Source organism: Microplitis mediator, chromosome 7 (genome assembly GCF_029852145.1).
Source record: "Microplitis mediator isolate UGA2020A chromosome 7, iyMicMedi2.1, whole genome shotgun sequence".
In the NCBI taxonomy this organism is placed as follows: domain Eukaryota; kingdom Metazoa; phylum Arthropoda; class Insecta; order Hymenoptera; family Braconidae; genus Microplitis; species Microplitis mediator.
Genome location: NC_079975.1, coordinates 22,545,584 through 22,565,442, shown reverse-complemented (window position 1 = coordinate 22,565,442; position 19,859 = coordinate 22,545,584). Strand labels below are relative to the sequence as shown.

The 19,859-nt window shown below is 25.8% G+C and overlaps 1 protein-coding gene across 9 annotated transcripts in view; it reads right to left on the bottom strand.

Annotated features, from left to right (window-relative positions):
* The window catches only part of LOC130672066 (WD repeat-containing protein 48 homolog), a 98,827-nt gene extending 78,968 nt beyond the window's left edge, over positions 1 to 19,859 (bottom strand). For 2 of the 9 annotated variants that reach the window (XM_057476292.1, XM_057476293.1), the window contains exon 1: positions 19,574 to 19,859. In XM_057476292.1, the coding sequence (XP_057332275.1) occupies positions 19,574 to 19,664 (91 nt within the window). In that variant the 5' untranslated portion in view covers positions 19,665 to 19,859. The remainder of the gene's footprint in view (positions 1 to 19,573) is intronic. The other 7 variants (XM_057476304.1, XM_057476305.1, XM_057476310.1 and 4 more) reach the window with 5 other exon arrangements.

Here is a 19,859-nt window from a genome sequence, read left to right as displayed (position 1 = left end):
GCTGAAGCCGCGGGTATTATTGAGTTGAGGTAAGCGGGGCATCGCGATACATGTTATGTTATTCTCGACGTCTGTCCGACGGGGGCCACTACTATCACGACGAAGACAGGTGTTTTTGAGGAGTGGTGGAAGCGCACGCGGATTCTTTAAGATGGAGGGGATGGATCATGATAATAACAATAATATTTATAATGATTAAATGAAATTGGCGGCAAAAAATTGGAGTTGATTGTTTTTTTATTGAACGTGCAACCAACAAGTTTCATTTTTTTTAAATTTACCAAAAAATTTTCGGATAAAAATTTGAATTATCAATTTTTAGATGTGAGGCGGGAAAAATTTTTTTGGGAACTTTACAAACTTTTGGAGCTTAAAATTGATTTTAGGACAAAAGTTATGAGGACCTTTTTTATTGGAAATTTAAAGATCTACGAAAATGGTCTTAGTAACTTTTTTCATATTTTTGATATTTGATCTGTCATTTGGATTTTTAAATTCCTGTACCTTTTTTTTTAAATTTAATTATATTTGAGCTTCGAAAAGCTTCCAGAGCTCAAAATATTGATTTTAGGACAAAAGTTACAAAGGTCTTTTTTATCGGAAATTTAAAGATCTACAAAAAAGGTCTGAATAACTTTTTTGATATTTTTATATTTCATCTGTAATTTGGACTTTCAAATCCCTGTACCTTTTTTTTAAAATTTAATAATATTTGGGCTTTGAAAAGCTTCCAGAGCTCAAAATATTGATTGTAGAACAAAAGTTATAAGGGCCTTTCTTATTGTAAATTTAAAGGTCTACAAAAATGGTCTTAATAAATTTTTTGATAATTTGATCTGTCATTTGGATTTTGAAATTCCTGAACCGTTGTTTTTAAATTTAATACTTCTTGGGCTTTGAAAAGCTTTCAGAGCTTAAAATATTGATTCTAGAACAAAAGTTATAAGAACCTTTTATATTGGAAATTTAAAGATCTACAAAAAAAGTCTGAATAACTTTTTTGATATTTTTGACATTTCATCTGTAATTTGGATTTTGAAATTCCTGTACCTTTTCTTTTAAATTTAATTATATTTAGGCTTTGAAAAGCTTCCAAAGCTCGAAATATTGAATTTTAAAAAAAAATCATTGATACCTTTTTTATAGAAAATTTGTTGAGCTACAAAAACTGTCTGATCAACTTTGCCGATATTTTAAAAATTTGAGCTGTCATTCCTATTTTTAAAGTACAGGATAAATTTTCTCAAAATAATTTATTCAATTATCGAGTTAATTATTCAAAAAAAAGTTGATAAAAAAGTAAAATTGTAATTCGGTCGGGTAATGAGATTGTTTATTAGCTAAGTAATAAAAATAAATTATATAGAGTGACCGCAGACGAGACATTATTTTATTTTCTTCATAATTAAATGCCAATAAAGATCTATGTCAATCTCTGACAAGGTTAACGTGTCTTACCTTTAACCTTTTAGGGTCGGAGAGTAAAAGAAAATAAATAAAACCAAGAGATAAAAAAGTAAAAATGGATAAGGTATCACAATGACAATATATGTATGTATAATAGTAATAGTGACATCGATAAGTGGGTGCGCCATTGTACACAAGGGTAAATATCATCCCCTTGTCAATAATTTATTTTATTTTGTTTGCTTACTGGCATTTTAAATAATCGAGCGAATTATTTATTTTAATATTTAAATGTATGAATAAATTTATTTATTAACAAAAAAAAAGTCAGAAAACAAACGGATATCGACGGAATCCAAGTGTTTTTAATTTGACCACAATTCAAAAATTAAAAATAAGCAAATTTCGAACTTTAGATCAACGATAAAAAAAAACTATAAATGAACTTTTGACAAGAATTCTGAATAAAAATTTCAAATTCAAGTCAAAACTTTTCTTGACTCAAGAATTATTTTAACGATTTTTAGTGTAATGAAAATTTTTTAATCAATAAAATTTCTCTTACCCGGGTCAAAAATAAAACTTGATTCAGGCTTGCTTCACCTTATTTTTCTTTTGAAGTTATCGATTTGCCGACGATTTTTCGATAAGATCTCGACTTTTTCGACTTAAATTAAATTTTTTTAAACTTTTTGAACTTTTTTCATCTTAGTTTCAACTTATTTCAACTTATTTTTAATTTTTGATCTTAGTTTGAACTTATTCGTCTTTGCTTCGAGCATGATAGTCATTCATCTTACTTTTGACTTGCTGAATCAAGTCAAAAAAAAGTTATTTATTCGCCCTACTTCCGCCTTAATATATAAAAATTATTTTACCTTAGTTTTGACTTTTTCGCCTTATAATTTAAGTCAAACAAGTCTAAGCCAAGTCAATTTCGACTTGATCTTGACTTTTTCATCTTAAATCGTGACTAAGTAAGCCAGTTAAGTCTAACCCAAGGCTCAAACTCAATATATTTCATATCTACGTAAAAAAAAGTCGAGTTTGTCTTGTGAAAAACGGCTCCAAATTTCGAGTTGGTAAACCAAGTCTAAATCAAGTTTTATTTTTGACCCAAGTTGTCGAATTTTTTATTTTCACTCAGTATTCAACTAAAATAATTTTAGTTGAAAGTATAGACGATACTGCGTTATCATGACATTTTTTTAAATTCATTAAACCCGTAACAGAAAAATCTCGTCCTCTGATTTTTAGTGAAATTTTTTTGACGTTTCAAGTTAATTTTATCAGAAAACGAGTAATTTCAATTTTTTTTTAATTTGAGCTCTGAGGGTTTGAAAAAATGAATTTTATTCCTAGATAAATTTCAAAAACAATCAATTTTAATAATACACATGCAAGAAATTTTTTTTCGCGCCAAAAAAACTTTTGTTTTTAATTGATAATGCAAAGAATTTCTCGGAGCGAGTAAAAATTTTTCGCGCCAAAAATTGTCTTTTCTGTGTATAAAAAATTCATTTAAACGAATCGAGATCTTACAAGTGTTCCATAACGGACAAGCTAAAAAAATATATGATGAATGAATTTGTTATTGTTATTGTTATCATTTGTAGAGAGTAGGATGTAAAAAAAATATCAGAATAAAATATCCCTGAGATTTTTTAATAACGCTGTGCACACACAAATTCGAGGACAACCGACAATACAAGGCACTGCACGGTTTATTGCATGTGTTAATAAATAAAAAAGCTCACGAGTCTCAAGAAGGCTGTAATACATTATCATATATATATTTTGGTATGATTAAAATATGTAAATACTAATAAATTATGTCTAATTATTTGCTTCTGCGAAAAAAATAATCTTTTGTGGCGGGATGAAAACATAATTAGGTGACGTATTTTTTTTTTTTTTTACGAGAAGACGCTAATAGAGAATCAAACAGATTTAAATATTTTTTTTGTCTTTAGTGTGTAGAATATTTATCACAACTGTGTTAAATAATTTCACGGCTTATTTATTTTCGCGACTGACGACAAAATAGTAATCAGTCGCGGCTATTTACGTCACTTCTTAAAAATATTTAATGACCTTGCGGAAAACATTGACGTGAGACACTTAAGTTGTTGTTGATATATTTTTTCACGGGAATAACATCTGTAGTACAAAAAAACAATAATAATAACAATGAAAGAAAAGATAAAAGTCAGTTACTCCGATCTGTCAGGAATAAAAAATTATTCAGACAGGTTTTATACTTTTTTTATTGGTTATTTTTTTTTTTTTTCTTAAAAAAAAATAAGAAATTTATGTTTAGTAATTTTCTTCAAAAGTTTATGAAGCTTAAAGTATCTATTTTTAAAAGGAACTTTTCATAGAAAAATTTAAAAACTATGAACAACTTTTTGGATATTTCGAGTATTTGAACCAGGGTTTCCAAGTAGCATATTTGCCTTTGAGACATGCAGATAAATTTTTAGTAAAAATTACCCAAAAAATATGATAATGTGAGGACATGTGGAAAATATGTAAATTTTTCCCATACGCATTGTAAAATATGGTCCAGTCCAATTGCTACTAACAACATGATAAAAATTTAGTTACTGACTAGATGTCCTTACAGTACTAAATTTTATGGATAATTTTTACTCAAAAATTATCTGCGGGCATCTACAAGATATCAGTTTTTAGGCTACTGTGACATATCGATAGGGCACCAATATGTTAACAAAACGATCAGAAATTTATGTCGAAATAGTATATTGTGTGGCAAGGGATGAAACAAGACGATTTCAGACTAGGGTTAGGTTGGCTGTTATTATGGTATTACTACTACACAGTTAGAAATTTTGTGTTAAATTCAACACAAATCGTTCAAATATGATAATATCTCATAAATGACGATTCAAAATAATTTTGGAAAACATAATTTTTTATCAAATTTCTATAGAAAACTGTCGGTTGCATAGCCTAGTCGTCAAAGCGTCGGTCTCTCGTACGGAAGGTCCCAAGTTCAAATCCTACTGAAGCGGGTGCGATCATTAATAAGTCTAGCGTTTTTTCTCTGAATTAAAAATTTCCAATTCGATTAGGAATTTAATCATTCGCATATCTGATAATCTCTGCGTCGCCAAAATAATTAAAAAAAATTTGTTTTTTTAGTTCAGTTAAAATTTCTATACATATATATAGTCATATTCAGTCATATATGGCCGTATCAAGCTATGTTTGGTCATACATGGCCAATTTACATACATGGCCATATACGGAGCATTCATATACACAGTTAGAAATGTTGTGTTAAATTCAACACAAATCGTCTGTTGCAAACGGTATACACAAATTTTTGTGTTAATTCAACACAGTACGTTTGTGTTGATCTTTAACACAAATTTTATGTTAAATAAAATTGAACACATAAAATCTGTTCTTTTGACAGAAAATTTGTCTACTTTTAACATAACATTTGTGTAAATTTAACACATTTTTCCTGTTAAAATCAACTAATAAACATAAGCACATAACCTAACCAACTCAAGTATACTGATCTACCCTTAGTAGAACTTATGTCAATTTAGCGAACAATTGAACCAGGTCAAAAAGGTATGAAAGTGATCTAAATTTAATTGTAAAATGTATATATTTAATTGTAAATAAATTATAATCCAAATTTCCCTGCAGAAAATGCTGATACAATGCTTTGCTTGGTTATAGTAATGAAGAATTGCGCGGGAACGTTGAGTCAAACAACACAAATTTTGTGTTAATTTTCGAATAACACAAGAAATGTGTTACGTTCTAGATTTTCCAATCATTTAATATAAAAAATCTGTTGAAGTAAAATAACACAAACGGTTTATGTTGAATCAACAGATTTCTGTGTTAAAAATCAACACAAAAAATTTAACCAAATCCCTAATTAAACAACTGAATTCAACCGAATTAAAAATTTTAATTCTGTTATATTCTGTCGAATTCTGCAAAACAGAATTCAACTGAATTGAAAATTTGAATTTGAATTAAACAGAATAAAACCGATTTAAAAATTCAAAATTCGTTTAAATTCAGTTTAATTCGGATTCAGAACCAGAAATTGGAGAATTATTTTTTAATTAATCAGAATTAAACCGAATAGAATTATTTAAATTCGTTTTAATTTGGACAAAGTCGGGGTTTCCTGCCGAATTAGAAAGAATTCATTTTCAAGTTAGGTACCGAATTAACAGAATTTATCTGAATTAAATAGAATTAAAAATTTAATTCCGTTTAATTCGATCGAATTCAGTTGTTTAATCAGGGATAATTTTTTAACACAAATACACAAAATTTCTAACTGTGTAAACGTAATTATATTATGGTAAACATTCCCATAATATATTGTAATTGTTACCATAAATTTCTCTCCGTGTAAAATTTATTTTTTCTCTCAGTGAATAATTAAAAAATTTATTTAAAAGAATAAAATTAAATGAAGACATAAAAAAAATTGTACACTTTTAACGCATATTAAACTGACTGTTTTACGATTGCGGATTCAATTGTAAGGACATATAATACATTGTATATATTTTCTTTGATACATAAGTCAGCATCATCATAAACTAATTATTCTCATCTCAATAACCATTTATCTTTCTTGTTTTATTATTAAAAATATTAATTAAAAATATGCAATATCCTGTTACTGACAAAATATCCTGGATGATTAATAAAATAATTGTTTAATAATAAAATAAATAACAATTATATAATTGCAAGTTATTAAATTGTCATAGGACTAATAATATACTACATATATATGATGAATTAAATAAGGAAATGCTTCACTCCAATGCCTCATATATTTTAGGTGTGCAAGCATTAAAAAAAAATGTTTTACTCGAATGTGGTTAAAATATTTGCTGATAATTTCATTAATTAAATGAATATAATATGTGCACAATGATATCAGAGTACTGAAGTTGCCCAAGGTCTTAAGACGGGGCCAGCAGATCGACTTTAAAATGCGCATTAAGTTAAATGTTATAAAAAAATATATTACGGCTCTTGCAACGGTCGGGACACACCTCTCATTGCACCGAGGCGTGTCTACCTCAACGTCATCTAATTCAATTATTAATTAATCATTTATAAATAATAACAATAATTAATTATGAATATGGCGACAGTTTTAATCCAATAGATCGCTCTATAATTTAATGGATCGCAAATAAATTTAATGATTTAGCGAGTGGGCGAAATTAAAAGCAAAGTAATTGATTTATTCAATGAAAGTGTCCTATTGTTTCGGTTTGTACTTGTATTTTAAAAAATTGCTCAAGTTTCTTTCATCAAATGTGCCTCGTTGCACACTACACACTATGCCTTACTTGTTATCGGTGACCAATACTGATGCGTTGCGATAATACGCGATGGCCTTTACCGTGACTTAGTCACTTTATTTGAATCCTTGAATATTATATTTATGAAAATTTTTTCTTTTATTTATATAATTACTTTATGTTATTTAATTACTTAATCCGTGATTTATTTTAGCAAATAGATTTAATTAAAATTTATGATACTAGTTAGCCGACGTTTAATAATTTTTGAACTTTTCTAAAAACAATAAATTGTTAAAAAAAAATATTTTAAAAAATTGCACTTATAGATATTTTAATTTCCTACATGTGCATATTTTTGGATTTTTTTTTTTTCGTAATTAATTAGTAGAAAAAAAATTCAAAAGTTATTAATTGTCTGCTAACTTCAGGATCATAAGTCAGCTGACGTCTAATAATTTTTGGATTTTTCTAAAAACAGTAAATTATAAAAATAAAAAATTTGAAAAAACTGCACTTATAGATATTTTAATTTCCTACATGTGCATATTTTTAGATTTTTTTTTTTTTTTTTGTAATTAATTAGTAGAAGAAAATTCAAAAGTTATTAATTGTTTGCTGGCTTCAGGATCATAAGTCAGCTGACGTCTAATAATCTTTGAATTTTTCTAAAAACACTAAATTATAAAAAAAAATAATTTGAAAAAATTGCACTTATGGTTTTTTTCATTTCGTACATGTGCATATTTTTGGATTTTTTTTTTCTTTGTAATTAATTAATAGAAAAAAAAATTATTATTTGTCTGCTAACTTCACGATCATTAGTTAGCTGACGTCTAATAATTTTTGAATTTTTCTAAAAACACTAAATTATAAAAAAAAAAAAATTTGAAAAAATTGCACTTATAGATATTTTAATTTCCTACGTGCATATTTTTGGATTTTTATTCGTTGTAATTAATTGGTAGAAAAAAAAATTCAAAAATTATTAATTGTCTGTTAACTTCAGGATCATAAGTTAGCTGACGTCTAATAATTTTTCAATTTTTCTAAAAACAATAAACTGTAAAAAAAAAAATATTTAAAAAAATTGCACCTATGGTTTTTTTAATTTTCTACACATGCATTTTTTTTGCAATTTATTTGTTAAAAAAAAAAATACGGAAATTTTTAATTGTCTTCTAACTTCAGGATCAGTGAAATTTATATTTTAAAAAATTGGAAAATATATGATATAAATATATAGATCTTAAGTTTTTATATTTGAATAGGGCAAAAATTTTTTGCTATCAAAATTTGATCAATTTTAAAAATTTTAATTCAAATAAATTAAATTATTTTATTTGAAAATGTCATATATTTGTTACCATTGTTGTGCAACATTGTTCATTAAAATCAATGAATAATAACAATAAAAAAAAAAAAAATGTTAGATAATAGGTTTATATTTAAAACAATAAGCAGATGGATTATGCATGAAAATCTCTGACAGTATAATTCTACAGGAGACAACGGTAATAGATATATATAAACGAGAGACATATGAGTGAACGCAGGAACCGAGCAAGGACATATTAAATCCACTATTTTTTTTTTTTTATGTATATAACATTTTTAATAATATCCATGTCTACGTGAATTTAAAAATCGCAGATTAAAATTCCCGCGAAGGAAAAAATATTTAAAAATTTTCTAAATTCGTCCGGAATTTTTGTCGTAAAAAATACAATTATTACTATTTAACAAACGGTAATTATTTTAAATATTTTAAAATAAAAAAAAGTAGATAAGTTTTTACCGATTTTCTACGAACAATATTTTTTTTTTTCCTCAAACAATTAAAACTTTTTTTTAATAACCCGCAATTTAAATAAATAAAAATTGCGTAATATTTATAAAAAAATTAATATGCAGATAATAAATATTAATTTTTGCTGCATTAAATTGTTTAATTTTGTGCAAAAAAGTTGCTTACATTTATTTACTTTCAACTCTTTTTATCTTAACCAATGAAAATACATATATATGTATATATATGTGTAAATGAAATATAAGTCACAGATTTTTTATTTTACGCGCGTACCTCTTGCCTGAGCACGGTCATGTCAGGGTCGGTTATTCACTTTTATTAGCATGCATAAATAATTATCGAAAAAATAAACTTAATTATCGTGAAAAAAAAAAAAAAAAAAAAAAAAAAAAATATCTGTAATTTAAAAATGTCATAAATATTTTATTCTTTTATTTGTTGGACTTAAAATTTATTAACTAATTTTTTTTCTCATAGTTCTAATTTGAAAAAAAAATTGTCTAGACAAAAAAATAAAATAAAAATTTGACTTGAAAAAATTGCTTGGAATTTTAAATTTTTCGTCCTCAATAAAAAAAAATTATTTTTAATTTCATAAATAATCGATTGTTAAAAATAAATGTTAATTAAGAGCAATAAGTTGCAATTAAATAAATCAACAAGTATGAGTAGAAGATGATATTAATATATAAATATATATAGATTTGAATATAAATAGTATGTTGACAAGGACGCGTGACAAATTTATATCACGGGATAATAAATTATAAGTTTATTTTTCTAATTATTGCATGAGCATTTTCAATGCAACATTTTCTCCCTACATATATATGTATATATATTTATATATGATGTGATGAGCATGTGACTAGATATTATTGGCTTTATTAGACTCAATCGACGACGGTGTGCCTCCAATTGAAGGGAACAAAATTATTAATCCACTGTTACTATTCATCTTTTATTGTCATATATTTTTATATGATGATTGACAATATTTTAGAGCTGATAATTAATAACTTTTGGAAAATGAATCATACGAATTTTTAATTAGCAAATATCTTTAGTTTTTTTTTTTCATTTTAATTTAATAGAGCCGGTGGCGAAATAAATCACCCAGTATATTTGCGAAGGTTTATATATAAGTAAATTAAAGTTATGATTGTTGAGAAGTCTGCGAGGGTGAGAAGTCACGTGAAGGTCATCGAGGTTTTATTGTTCGTCTAAAAAATTATTTTTTTTTTTTCATTTTATTTAAATTTGTAATTAAAATTTTATAATTATCTAAATATTGATTTTTAGATAAAAATGAATCAGTACTTTTTTGTAGAGAATTTTCAAAGCTACAAGAAAGATTTGATTAATTTTTTCAATATTTTCAATATTTAACCAGTTATTTTAATTTTTAAATTAATTAATGCATTTTTTTTATCAAATTCCTTTCCCAAGCTTCTGAAGCCTCTACAGCTTAAAATATTAATTTTTTATGAAAGAGTATAGAATACTTTTTTGTAGGAAATTTAATAAGCTACAAAAAAGGTCTCTTTAACTTTTTTCATAGAATCAATACACGAGCCATAATTTTAAAAATAAAATTTCAATAAATGAGATCACTGATTTTTTAAAATAAATTGTCCATATAAAGTATTATGGTAATTAAGTAAATAATAATTAATAGAAAAAAATTTTTAAAACGTCAAATAGTAAACATTGCATTAGCATTCGTAGCACGACAACGATGAAAAATATATTTAAAAAGATAAATAGTAATAGAATTATTGTTTTAAAAAATTTAGTCGGCGCGTGATCAAACCGCACGAGGTCATCGCGGTTAATAATTAACATCTATGTAATTGAGTCAAACTATTGTACAAACATGGATAATCATACGGAAGAAAATATGATGATAAAAAAAAAAAATTAAAAAAAGCATTTAAATAAATGTCGTAATTAGCTGTGGCTTATACTGCTAATGTGACGGTACGGGAAATAAGAGAGTCTGTTGGAATTATGTGATACTATTTGTCTCACATTTCCGTATCCGAGTTAGTATATCATTATAGCTTGATTACATTAATTAAATAAACATCTCAAATCAAATTAAATTAGACCACACCTCGATATTACCATTAATGTCTTCATTCTAATACATCATCATTATTGTCATTCGTCATTCATAAATAGCAAATCATATATTTAATAAAATTTTTTTATCTCAATCTACTAATGTACAATATGGTAAATGCAGTCTTTATAAATTAACATGTATTTTGCATCTCACAATAATTTAACGAGGCGTTGGCTCACCCGATCACGCTAAAAAATAATTATGTGTCTCTGTTGTTAAAACTTCTCCAATACTTTTACAATTAAGAGAAAGTATATTTACGATTAAATAACTTGTACCGAATGGAAGTTTTCGTTTAAATTTATGTTGCGTGTCATCGAACTCATATATATATTTTTTTTTGGTTGTTTAATAAAATTTATACAACAGATTAATTTCATACTTTGATGATTTATCTTAAATTTTTTGTGGATTTTTCAAAAAAATTTGTATCGAAATCGAAACTCAAATAATTTATGAATTTGAAATTTTGATTTATTATGAAAAAATTAAACGATGTATCGATTTAAATTTGGACTTTAGATTTGAGCTATCGATTTAATGAATAATAAATCGATATATTAATTAAGAATAATAAATATCGTTTTTGTAAATGAGTATTCTGAGGTTGAAAATTAAAAAAAAAGTATAAAGACATGGAAGAATTGAATTGAAAAAGGCCGACAAAATAAAGCGACAAGGAAAATAAAATAAAAATGATTGACAATTCAGGTAATAAATTCACCTTGATTATAATGTACTCAGGAAAGACTGCGAATTTTAATTACTTGAAATACTATTTTAATACTTCCGCTTTTGACAGCCATGTCGTACACATTTTTTATTAAAGAAGATTTTGAATATTAATGACAATAATAACAATGATAATATATTTAAAAAAAGTCCACGCACGGTCTAACATCATAACTATTATTTATGAGTAAGGATAGAATTACAGTGTAAAAAATTTTCGGAGTGAACGCGGATTAAATTCGGAGTGAAGTTTATTTTAATATTAAAACTTAGAATGGGAGTGAATGTGGATTTAAATAAAATCCAGAACACTCCGAAACCACTCCGCTGAAAAGGCAAACTCCCTATTTACTCCTTATGCAGAGCAATTTTTAGCTTCCCGCTATGAAAATTTCAAATTTTCAAAAAAAGAGATTGGTTTCGGTCCGATTTTGGAAAATTGAGTTTTCATCAGATGTCGACGTTTTGAGGTCCTAGGAAGCTACTCTGACTATTTCCGGATGGACGTCCGCATGTGTGTGTGTGTGTGTGTGTGTGTGTGTATATATAAATTTTTTTGTCCGATATCTTTGGAACGAATCATGATCCTGAAGTTAGCAGATAGTTAAAAAATTTCGGATTTTTTTTCCAGCAAATAAATTACAAAAAAATAAAAACTAAAAATATGCACTTGTAGGGAATTTAAAAAACTACAGGTGCAATTTTTTCAATTTTTTTTTTTTTATAATTTACCGTCTAAAATAAAATCCAAAAATTATTAGACGTCCGCTAACTTCAGTATCATGACGAATCAACCGATTTGAACGTTTTTGGTGACAATCGAAAAAGCTCACCAAGACTTAAAATTGACTAGATTTTGGAGTCAATCATGTAGTTTACAAGTTATACGAAAAATAAAAATAAAATCTTTTTTTTTAGGTTCCTTGCGTATAACTCATAAACCACTTGCCCGATTCGCCTCAAAATGCAATCAGTTCTAAGTCTTGGTGAGATTTTTTGATTGCCACCAAGAACGTTCAAATCGGTTCATTCGTTCCAAAGATATCGTCGGACAGTAATTATTTATTTTTCAGTGAAATGTGTGTGTTGTCGGTCTAACAGTTTTTTCAGATTTTTTTTTTTTAAACCCCGAGTGACGGAGCAAATTTGGATTTGAATAAAAATCCGTAATCACTCCGAATTCACTCCCGATTTTTTACAGTGTAGCTTAGAAAAATATATTTATTTATTTTCGTCTAGTATATTTATCATCACAATATATAAATATATATATTAATAACCAGTGTAGGTTCCAAGATACAGGGTCGTGTAAATCATTTGACCAGGGTCAATCTAGTTTAAATTGTTTGACTTGAATATATTAGATATATATATATCTATATACATATATATATATATATATATCTATATACATATATATATATAAACTATTTAATACCCAGCCTTCGTCGGCAAACAGTTACTTAATCTAATTTCAATTTACTAACAATTGTATTCACTTTAAATAAATCACTTATCATCTCACCCAATAAAAATATCAAATATTATCATTATTACAATTTATTTTATTAATATCGTAAAGTTTTAAAGTTCCCAAAGTTTAAAAATTCATTTTAAAAAAAATTTTTGATATAATTTTCATGTAAACGCATTTTAAAAATTTTAAAAAGTAAAGGATAAAAAAATCCAAAAATTAATCTGGCAACGCATTATTCAAAAAATCTAATCTAAGCACCACGATTATTTAAATTTAACAATTTTTAAAAATTCCCAAAAATTTCAAATTTTTAAATCGTTTTTGAAAAATTTTTTACACCTATCGTATAAAATCTTAAATTTTTTTTGAATTTGCCCCCTTCAAACGGCTAAAGTATTCTAGACTTTTAATATTTTCCGACACAACTTTTATCCTAAGACCAGAATTATTATTATTGAAATACTTGTTTTCAATAAACTAACGAATATCAATAAAAAAAAAAATAATTGAATTTAATAGTATCAATAAAAGCGTGAAAATATATAATTAACATTGAAAAATTAAAGTTAAAGATCACTCGTTAACCCAATTGACAGTCAGGGTAATAAGACTGGTCTTGGTTATTCACTTGAATACTATATATATAAATATATGACATTTTTTTTATAGTCTCGTTTACCATGACACATGGAAATATACCGACCGGAAGAAATTGCCACTGTCACACTGACATTATTAATATTTTATTGTATATTACGCGGATTATTTATTGCTGAGGAATTAAATATTTAAACTGAAATATTTAAATAAAAAAACAACAGTCAGACGGCGAATGAGTACACATATAAGTATTATAAAATGCATTATGGTTAATTTGTTGAGACAGCAATGACCTTTTAGAGTGACACGTACGGATTTTTAAAAAGATTTTGAATAATAAAATAATAATAAGAGAACGAGATTTATTTTATTGTGAATTATTGTGCATTAAAATATATCTGAGGATATATTTTTAATTCTGTTGGATCCAAAAAAAGAATCGTATCTATGCCAAGGATTTTAGTCTTTAATGACTTGCTGGGTTACAGCTTGTTGTTATTACAACAATTAAAGTTCTGCATGTGTGTGGGTATGATTTTTTTTAATTAATGAAAAAAAAATGTAAAGTGGGTTTGATAATTATTAATTATTCAAGTCAAAATATCACCGAATTTATTTTTGCTTTATTTAAATGCTTCGCTATTTGGGGAGGCATTAAAGTTTTAAATATTTACAAAGAATTATAAGTATTTGAAGAGAAATTATCCCGAGTTTACTTATTGCTTGTAAATATGGTTAATTTTTAAGTTTTTATAATGCAAATTTTATTATTTTAAACGCGTTCTTTTTTTGGACGGTCCAAAATACAGATTAAGAATCGATCGGTTTCGTGTTTGACGAAATTGTTGAATGCGTAATGACGGTATTTATTGTAATTTAGTCAAGCATATTTTTTTATTTTTTTACGAAGCCCAAAAAAATTTTAATAATCAAAAAATTTAATTCAAAAATTTCAAGCGTCTACTCTATTAAGTTTTTATGAAAACTGATAAAGAAAAAGACAATTTTTGTAAATAATTAAATTGTTAAAAAAGTCATTATAATTTGTATTGTATTTTTAAAAGCTAAGCCAAAATTATTATTTTTGGTATAAATTAAAAAATAAAAAGAATTTTTTAAAAATTTAATTGTTTTTAATTTCTAACTTCTAAACTATTGAGTCTACGTTAGGGGATAAAATTTCAAAAAATTTTATATTAAGTTATTTTTCTCGTCTTTGAAAGTTTGGATGAAATTTGAATTTGAATTTAAATGGAAACCAAGAGATTTTTTGACATTTAATATTTGAAAATTTCGAACGCCTAAATAATTGGGTCCGTCACAAATAATGAAACTTTTGTTGTCAAGAATAAAAGTTCCAGTGATTTTTATCGTATCTTTGATAATTTGACCGAAATTTGATTTCAATTCAAATTTAAACCGAGAGATTTTTGACAGATTGAATATTTAAAAATTTTGATCGCCCAAATCACTGGGTCCAAGTCAAAAGTAATGAAGCTTTTGTTGTCTAGAATAAAAGTTCATATAGAATATATCCAGTAATTTTTGTCGCATCTTTGGTAGTTTGGCCAAAATTTGATTTCAATTTAAATTCAAACCAAGAGATTTTTGACAGATTTAATATTCAAAAATTTTGACCGCGTAAATAATTGGGTCCATCAAAAATAATGAAGCCTATGTTGTCTAGAATAGAAGTTCCTATAGAAGTATATCCAGTAATTTTTATCGTATCTTTGATAAATTGGCCAAAATTTGATTTTCAATAAAATTTAAACCCAGAGATTTTTGACTGATTTAATATTTAAAAATTTTGACCGCCTAAATCACTGGATCTAAGTCGAAAGTAATGAAGCCTTTTTTGTCTAAAAGAAAAGTTCCTACAAAAGTATCTTGAGTAACTTTTATCGTATCTTCGATAGTCAACCCATAGTAAATATTTGAAATCGAGAAAATTTGAATAATATTAATATTCTATATTTTAGAAAGGAAGAGAAATTTAAAAGCAGATAAAATAATTTTGATAATTAGATACATCTAAAATAATGCATAATAATGATGCATAATAAATAATAATTTAAATTTTTATTTTAAATGTCATTAAAAGTTCAACGAAAAGGACCCGTTATGAAAAACACGCCCGAGGCATTGAGAAGGGAAAAGACGATTGAATAATTAACAATCACACGATCTGGTGATCCATGCTCTCTGACCACCAAAAAAAGTATTCTGGCCTCCATAAATTATTTACTTAAAAGCAAAGATATTTTTTTAAATTTAAACAATCACCAATTCAGGTCAGTTCATGTATATTTTTTTTTCATTATCAGCGATTTATGTAATTGGTTTGTTAATTATTGAGTCAATGACTGCTCATAATAAAATAATTAATTATCAAATATGATTTATGGTAATAATTAATATCACTCATTTTTATTATTATTATAGAATATGGTGTAAGAATATTTTAAAAAACAGGTGATCAGTTTGGAAACAAATGTCATATATATAATAATTACTAATTCATAGGAAAGTCAAGATACTCATTAATATGGCATTTAAATTTTAAATAATTAATAATAAATAAAGAACCGGATTGTAAATATTTTTTCATTATGTTATACATATGTATATATATAGATATTAAAAATAAAAATTAAATATACTGGCTAAATAAAAACAGAGAATAAAATAAGGAATGGATCGATATATAATCTTCAATCATTAAATTGATTCACATTTTATGCTGGCCTTGTAAATCTCTTGTCCTCGGGCATCATATAATAAATATATATTAATAAAATTTTTTTTGTTTCAATAAAAATAAAAGGTAATTGTACCAGCCAACCCGCCCTGTTTTGAACAATGAGGAAAAATATTTAAAAATAATTCGAGAATTTAAGATTTAAATTTTGAATTTTGATCATTATGAAAAATATTTGGCAGTATTTTAATGGAAACCAAACAATTTTTTACGAAGGAAAGAAAATAACTTCGCGGATATTTTGATATTTAATATGCTATTATTTTTATAAAGATATTTTTTGTACAAAAAATTCGTTCCAAAAAGATTCCAAAAAAGTTCGGCATAAGGAACTTCTAAACATGAGACAGATTAGAACTTCGAATGGAACTTTTTTGAAACGTTAGTAATTTTGATGGTAAAAAAAAAGTTTTTATGAGCAAATTTAGAGTCAAAAAAGGACGTTCTTGGAACTTTTTTGGAATTTTTTATGGACGTTTTTTTTTGTTCTATAAAAAATTCAAAATTAGTCATTTTTGAACTATTTTGACGTTTCTAGAACGTCTTTATTCTACAAAAGATGCGAAATTAGGGATTTTGGAAAGTTTTTGGAATGCCTTTTTTAGTCCATAAAAAGTCAAAAGTGGTGATTATGGAACTTTTTTGGAATGTCCATATAAAATTCCCAAAGATTTCCAAGAACGTCCTGTTTTGACTCTAAATTCACTCATAAAAACTTTTGTTGTTTACCATAAAAATTACTAACGTTCCAAAAAAGTTCTATTCGAAGTTCTAATCTGTCTTATGTTTAGAAATTCCACATGCGGAACTTTCTTGAAATCTTCTTGGAACGAATTATTTTTACACGGGAAGGACGGGGTAAGATGAGCATTGGGATAAAATAATAAATTTAGAGAACTGATGACGAATTTTTTAAATTCATTTGTTTTAGTGAATTTTTAATTATAATAACCAGTGACTATTTTTTGTGTAATTTAAAAAAATATTTATTTGGGATAAAATAGTGATAAATTTTTTAGCTTAACATGTGGGATAAATTAACAAAAATATGAAATTTTGAGTTCGAGATTTAGGTAACTGGTAATTTAATTTGAATTATCATAAATATTAAAACATCGGAATACTTAAAGCCTTTATCGAATGATGAACTTTAGATACGCGGAAACAGACTTGACCGTGTGTATTATAGAGTTTGTTGAGCCGGTGCAATTAAATAAAACCTTTTTTGTTATTTTAAAAATATCCTTGCAGCAAAACTATTTACTTTATTTTATAAATATATTTAAATATTTAAATAACAAACAAAGTCTTTAATTACTGGGGGTTAAATAATAATAAAATTTACCAGTTGTTATTATTAAACACAAATCACCCATTATTGTCCGGTGGTTAAACGTAATTATACTCGAGTGTGTTAGTAATGTCTTTACCATCTCTCAAAGTCTCTAATTAAAAATAATATTTAATAATTATTTATTTTTGTTTTCGTAAAATAAATAAATAACGTCAGCACATCGGCTTAGATATTTAAACTTAAATATTTTTTCATAAATAATATCATTTAAAAGATATATATTTAAATATTGTCCGTCAAAGCACCAGGACAGTTTGAACGTTTAATAAATAGTGCCAAGTGTTTTTTAATCGCTTAATCATAACATTACTCCTCTGCAATTTAATTAATTATCAATTAATAAAATAGATAAACCCAATTTGGATGATTCTTAAAACTCAAGCACTGATTTCGAATGTTAAAGAATTTAAAATAGAAATTTCTATTTTCGGAGACGTTAAAAAATTGTTTAATAAAAAAAATACTATTGTCGCAATGAGTTTGTATTTAATCGTCATCTTTAATCTCAAAGATCTCAATGTAAAGATAAAATAAAATATGTAAATAAAAATAAAAAACAAGCAATAAGATATGAGAGATATACACAAGTGTAGATTTAAAGAACCAAATGATTTATTGCCTATTGATTGTTAAGTAAGCTCTTTTAACACGCCGTTAATTACAAATATATCGAGTAAACAAATAAATATTCATGCAGAAATACGTGGATACAGAGAAAAATTAATTAATTATTTTTACTCATTAGTAAATAATGTGTCGCATTAAATTGTCAATTAAATAGAATTTTTTTAAATTATAAATACCGGAATTATTGGATTTTTTTTTTACGATATTGTTTACATTAACGTTTTTTTTTATTTGTTGCAAGCAAAAGATTGTATTTATAATTTTGTGTTATACGTTATAAATTTGTAAGGTAAGAGTAGAGTAGAGGTAATATAAAGATATAAATTGTTTTAAATATGATATGAATTTATGCAGCCACATGAACTGGAACGTAACGAGTTTTCTTAGCTTCAAACGATTGGCATTTACCGTGCGTGATATTACGCAATATTGTTTATACGAGTGTAGTACGAGTGGCTTAAGGGATTAATTAATTACTTAATTAATTTAATAATATTATTAATTATTTACAAGGGTCATTAGATTTTTAAATCAATTTGATCGCTCGAATTCAGTGGACCAAAATTTTTTATATTCAAATTTAAAAAAAAAAAATTCAAAAAGCGTGAAATTCTTTTATATTTCAAAATGATTATTTTTCGTGGGAAGTTGACATGATAACGAGTAAAATGAGTACCCACATCATCATATTTGGATTATGTGTACGCACGCCATAAAATTGTTGATTATATAAGTAGCCGACTAATGATTAAATTAATTAGGGAACTTCTGATTGCAGTGTCATTAATTCTATTCATTTTTCACGGAATTTTGTCGACTTTTCGTATATCGTAAATAAAAAAAAAATTTTTGGAAAATAAAACTGTAGTTATAATTTTTTTTTTTTTTGTAATTTTTGAAAAATGAAAGCTTTTATGTTATAACTGAGGTAGTCGCGAGTAAAACGAGTACCCACAACAGTATATTTATAATAATACCATTAAAATTACAAACTGATTAATTTAACAAGAATTAATTAACCAATGAATTAATTAACCATCACTTTATTATAATATATCGTTGTTAGTACTCATTTTTCGTGAAATTCGCTCACCAACACGAATATCCCACTGAATTTTCTGTGAAAAAATTTTTCACACAAAAAATTAAATTTTGAATTTTATAATTTTTTTCTAGACTATTTATTTAAAAAAAAAAATTTTTTTATGGCTTCTATGGATAACTAAGTAATCAATTGATATTTATTTAGCAGCCAATAAATAAATGTAATGTTTTTCTATGAAATGTTAATTAATGAGTGTATAAATAGGTGATAAATATTTATAAATAGAAAAAAAAGTGAATTAAACTCACCATTATCAATCGGCGGTTGTTGTAACTGATGTAGATGTGCATAATAATAATGATGGTGCAGAATGCACTCAAGATCAGTGCAGTTTAGCATTTTCCACGACTCCGCGTCCTCAACACCTTCGTCTCAAGGACAATAAATGTTCTTTCTCTTTCAACTCTTTTAAACAAATAAATAAAAAGAACACTGACACAAACACTTGACTAGATTATTTTTAATTTTCTTTAAATTTTTAATTAATACACGTTTACGCGCACTAAGATAAATGTCATTGACTAATTTAAAAAT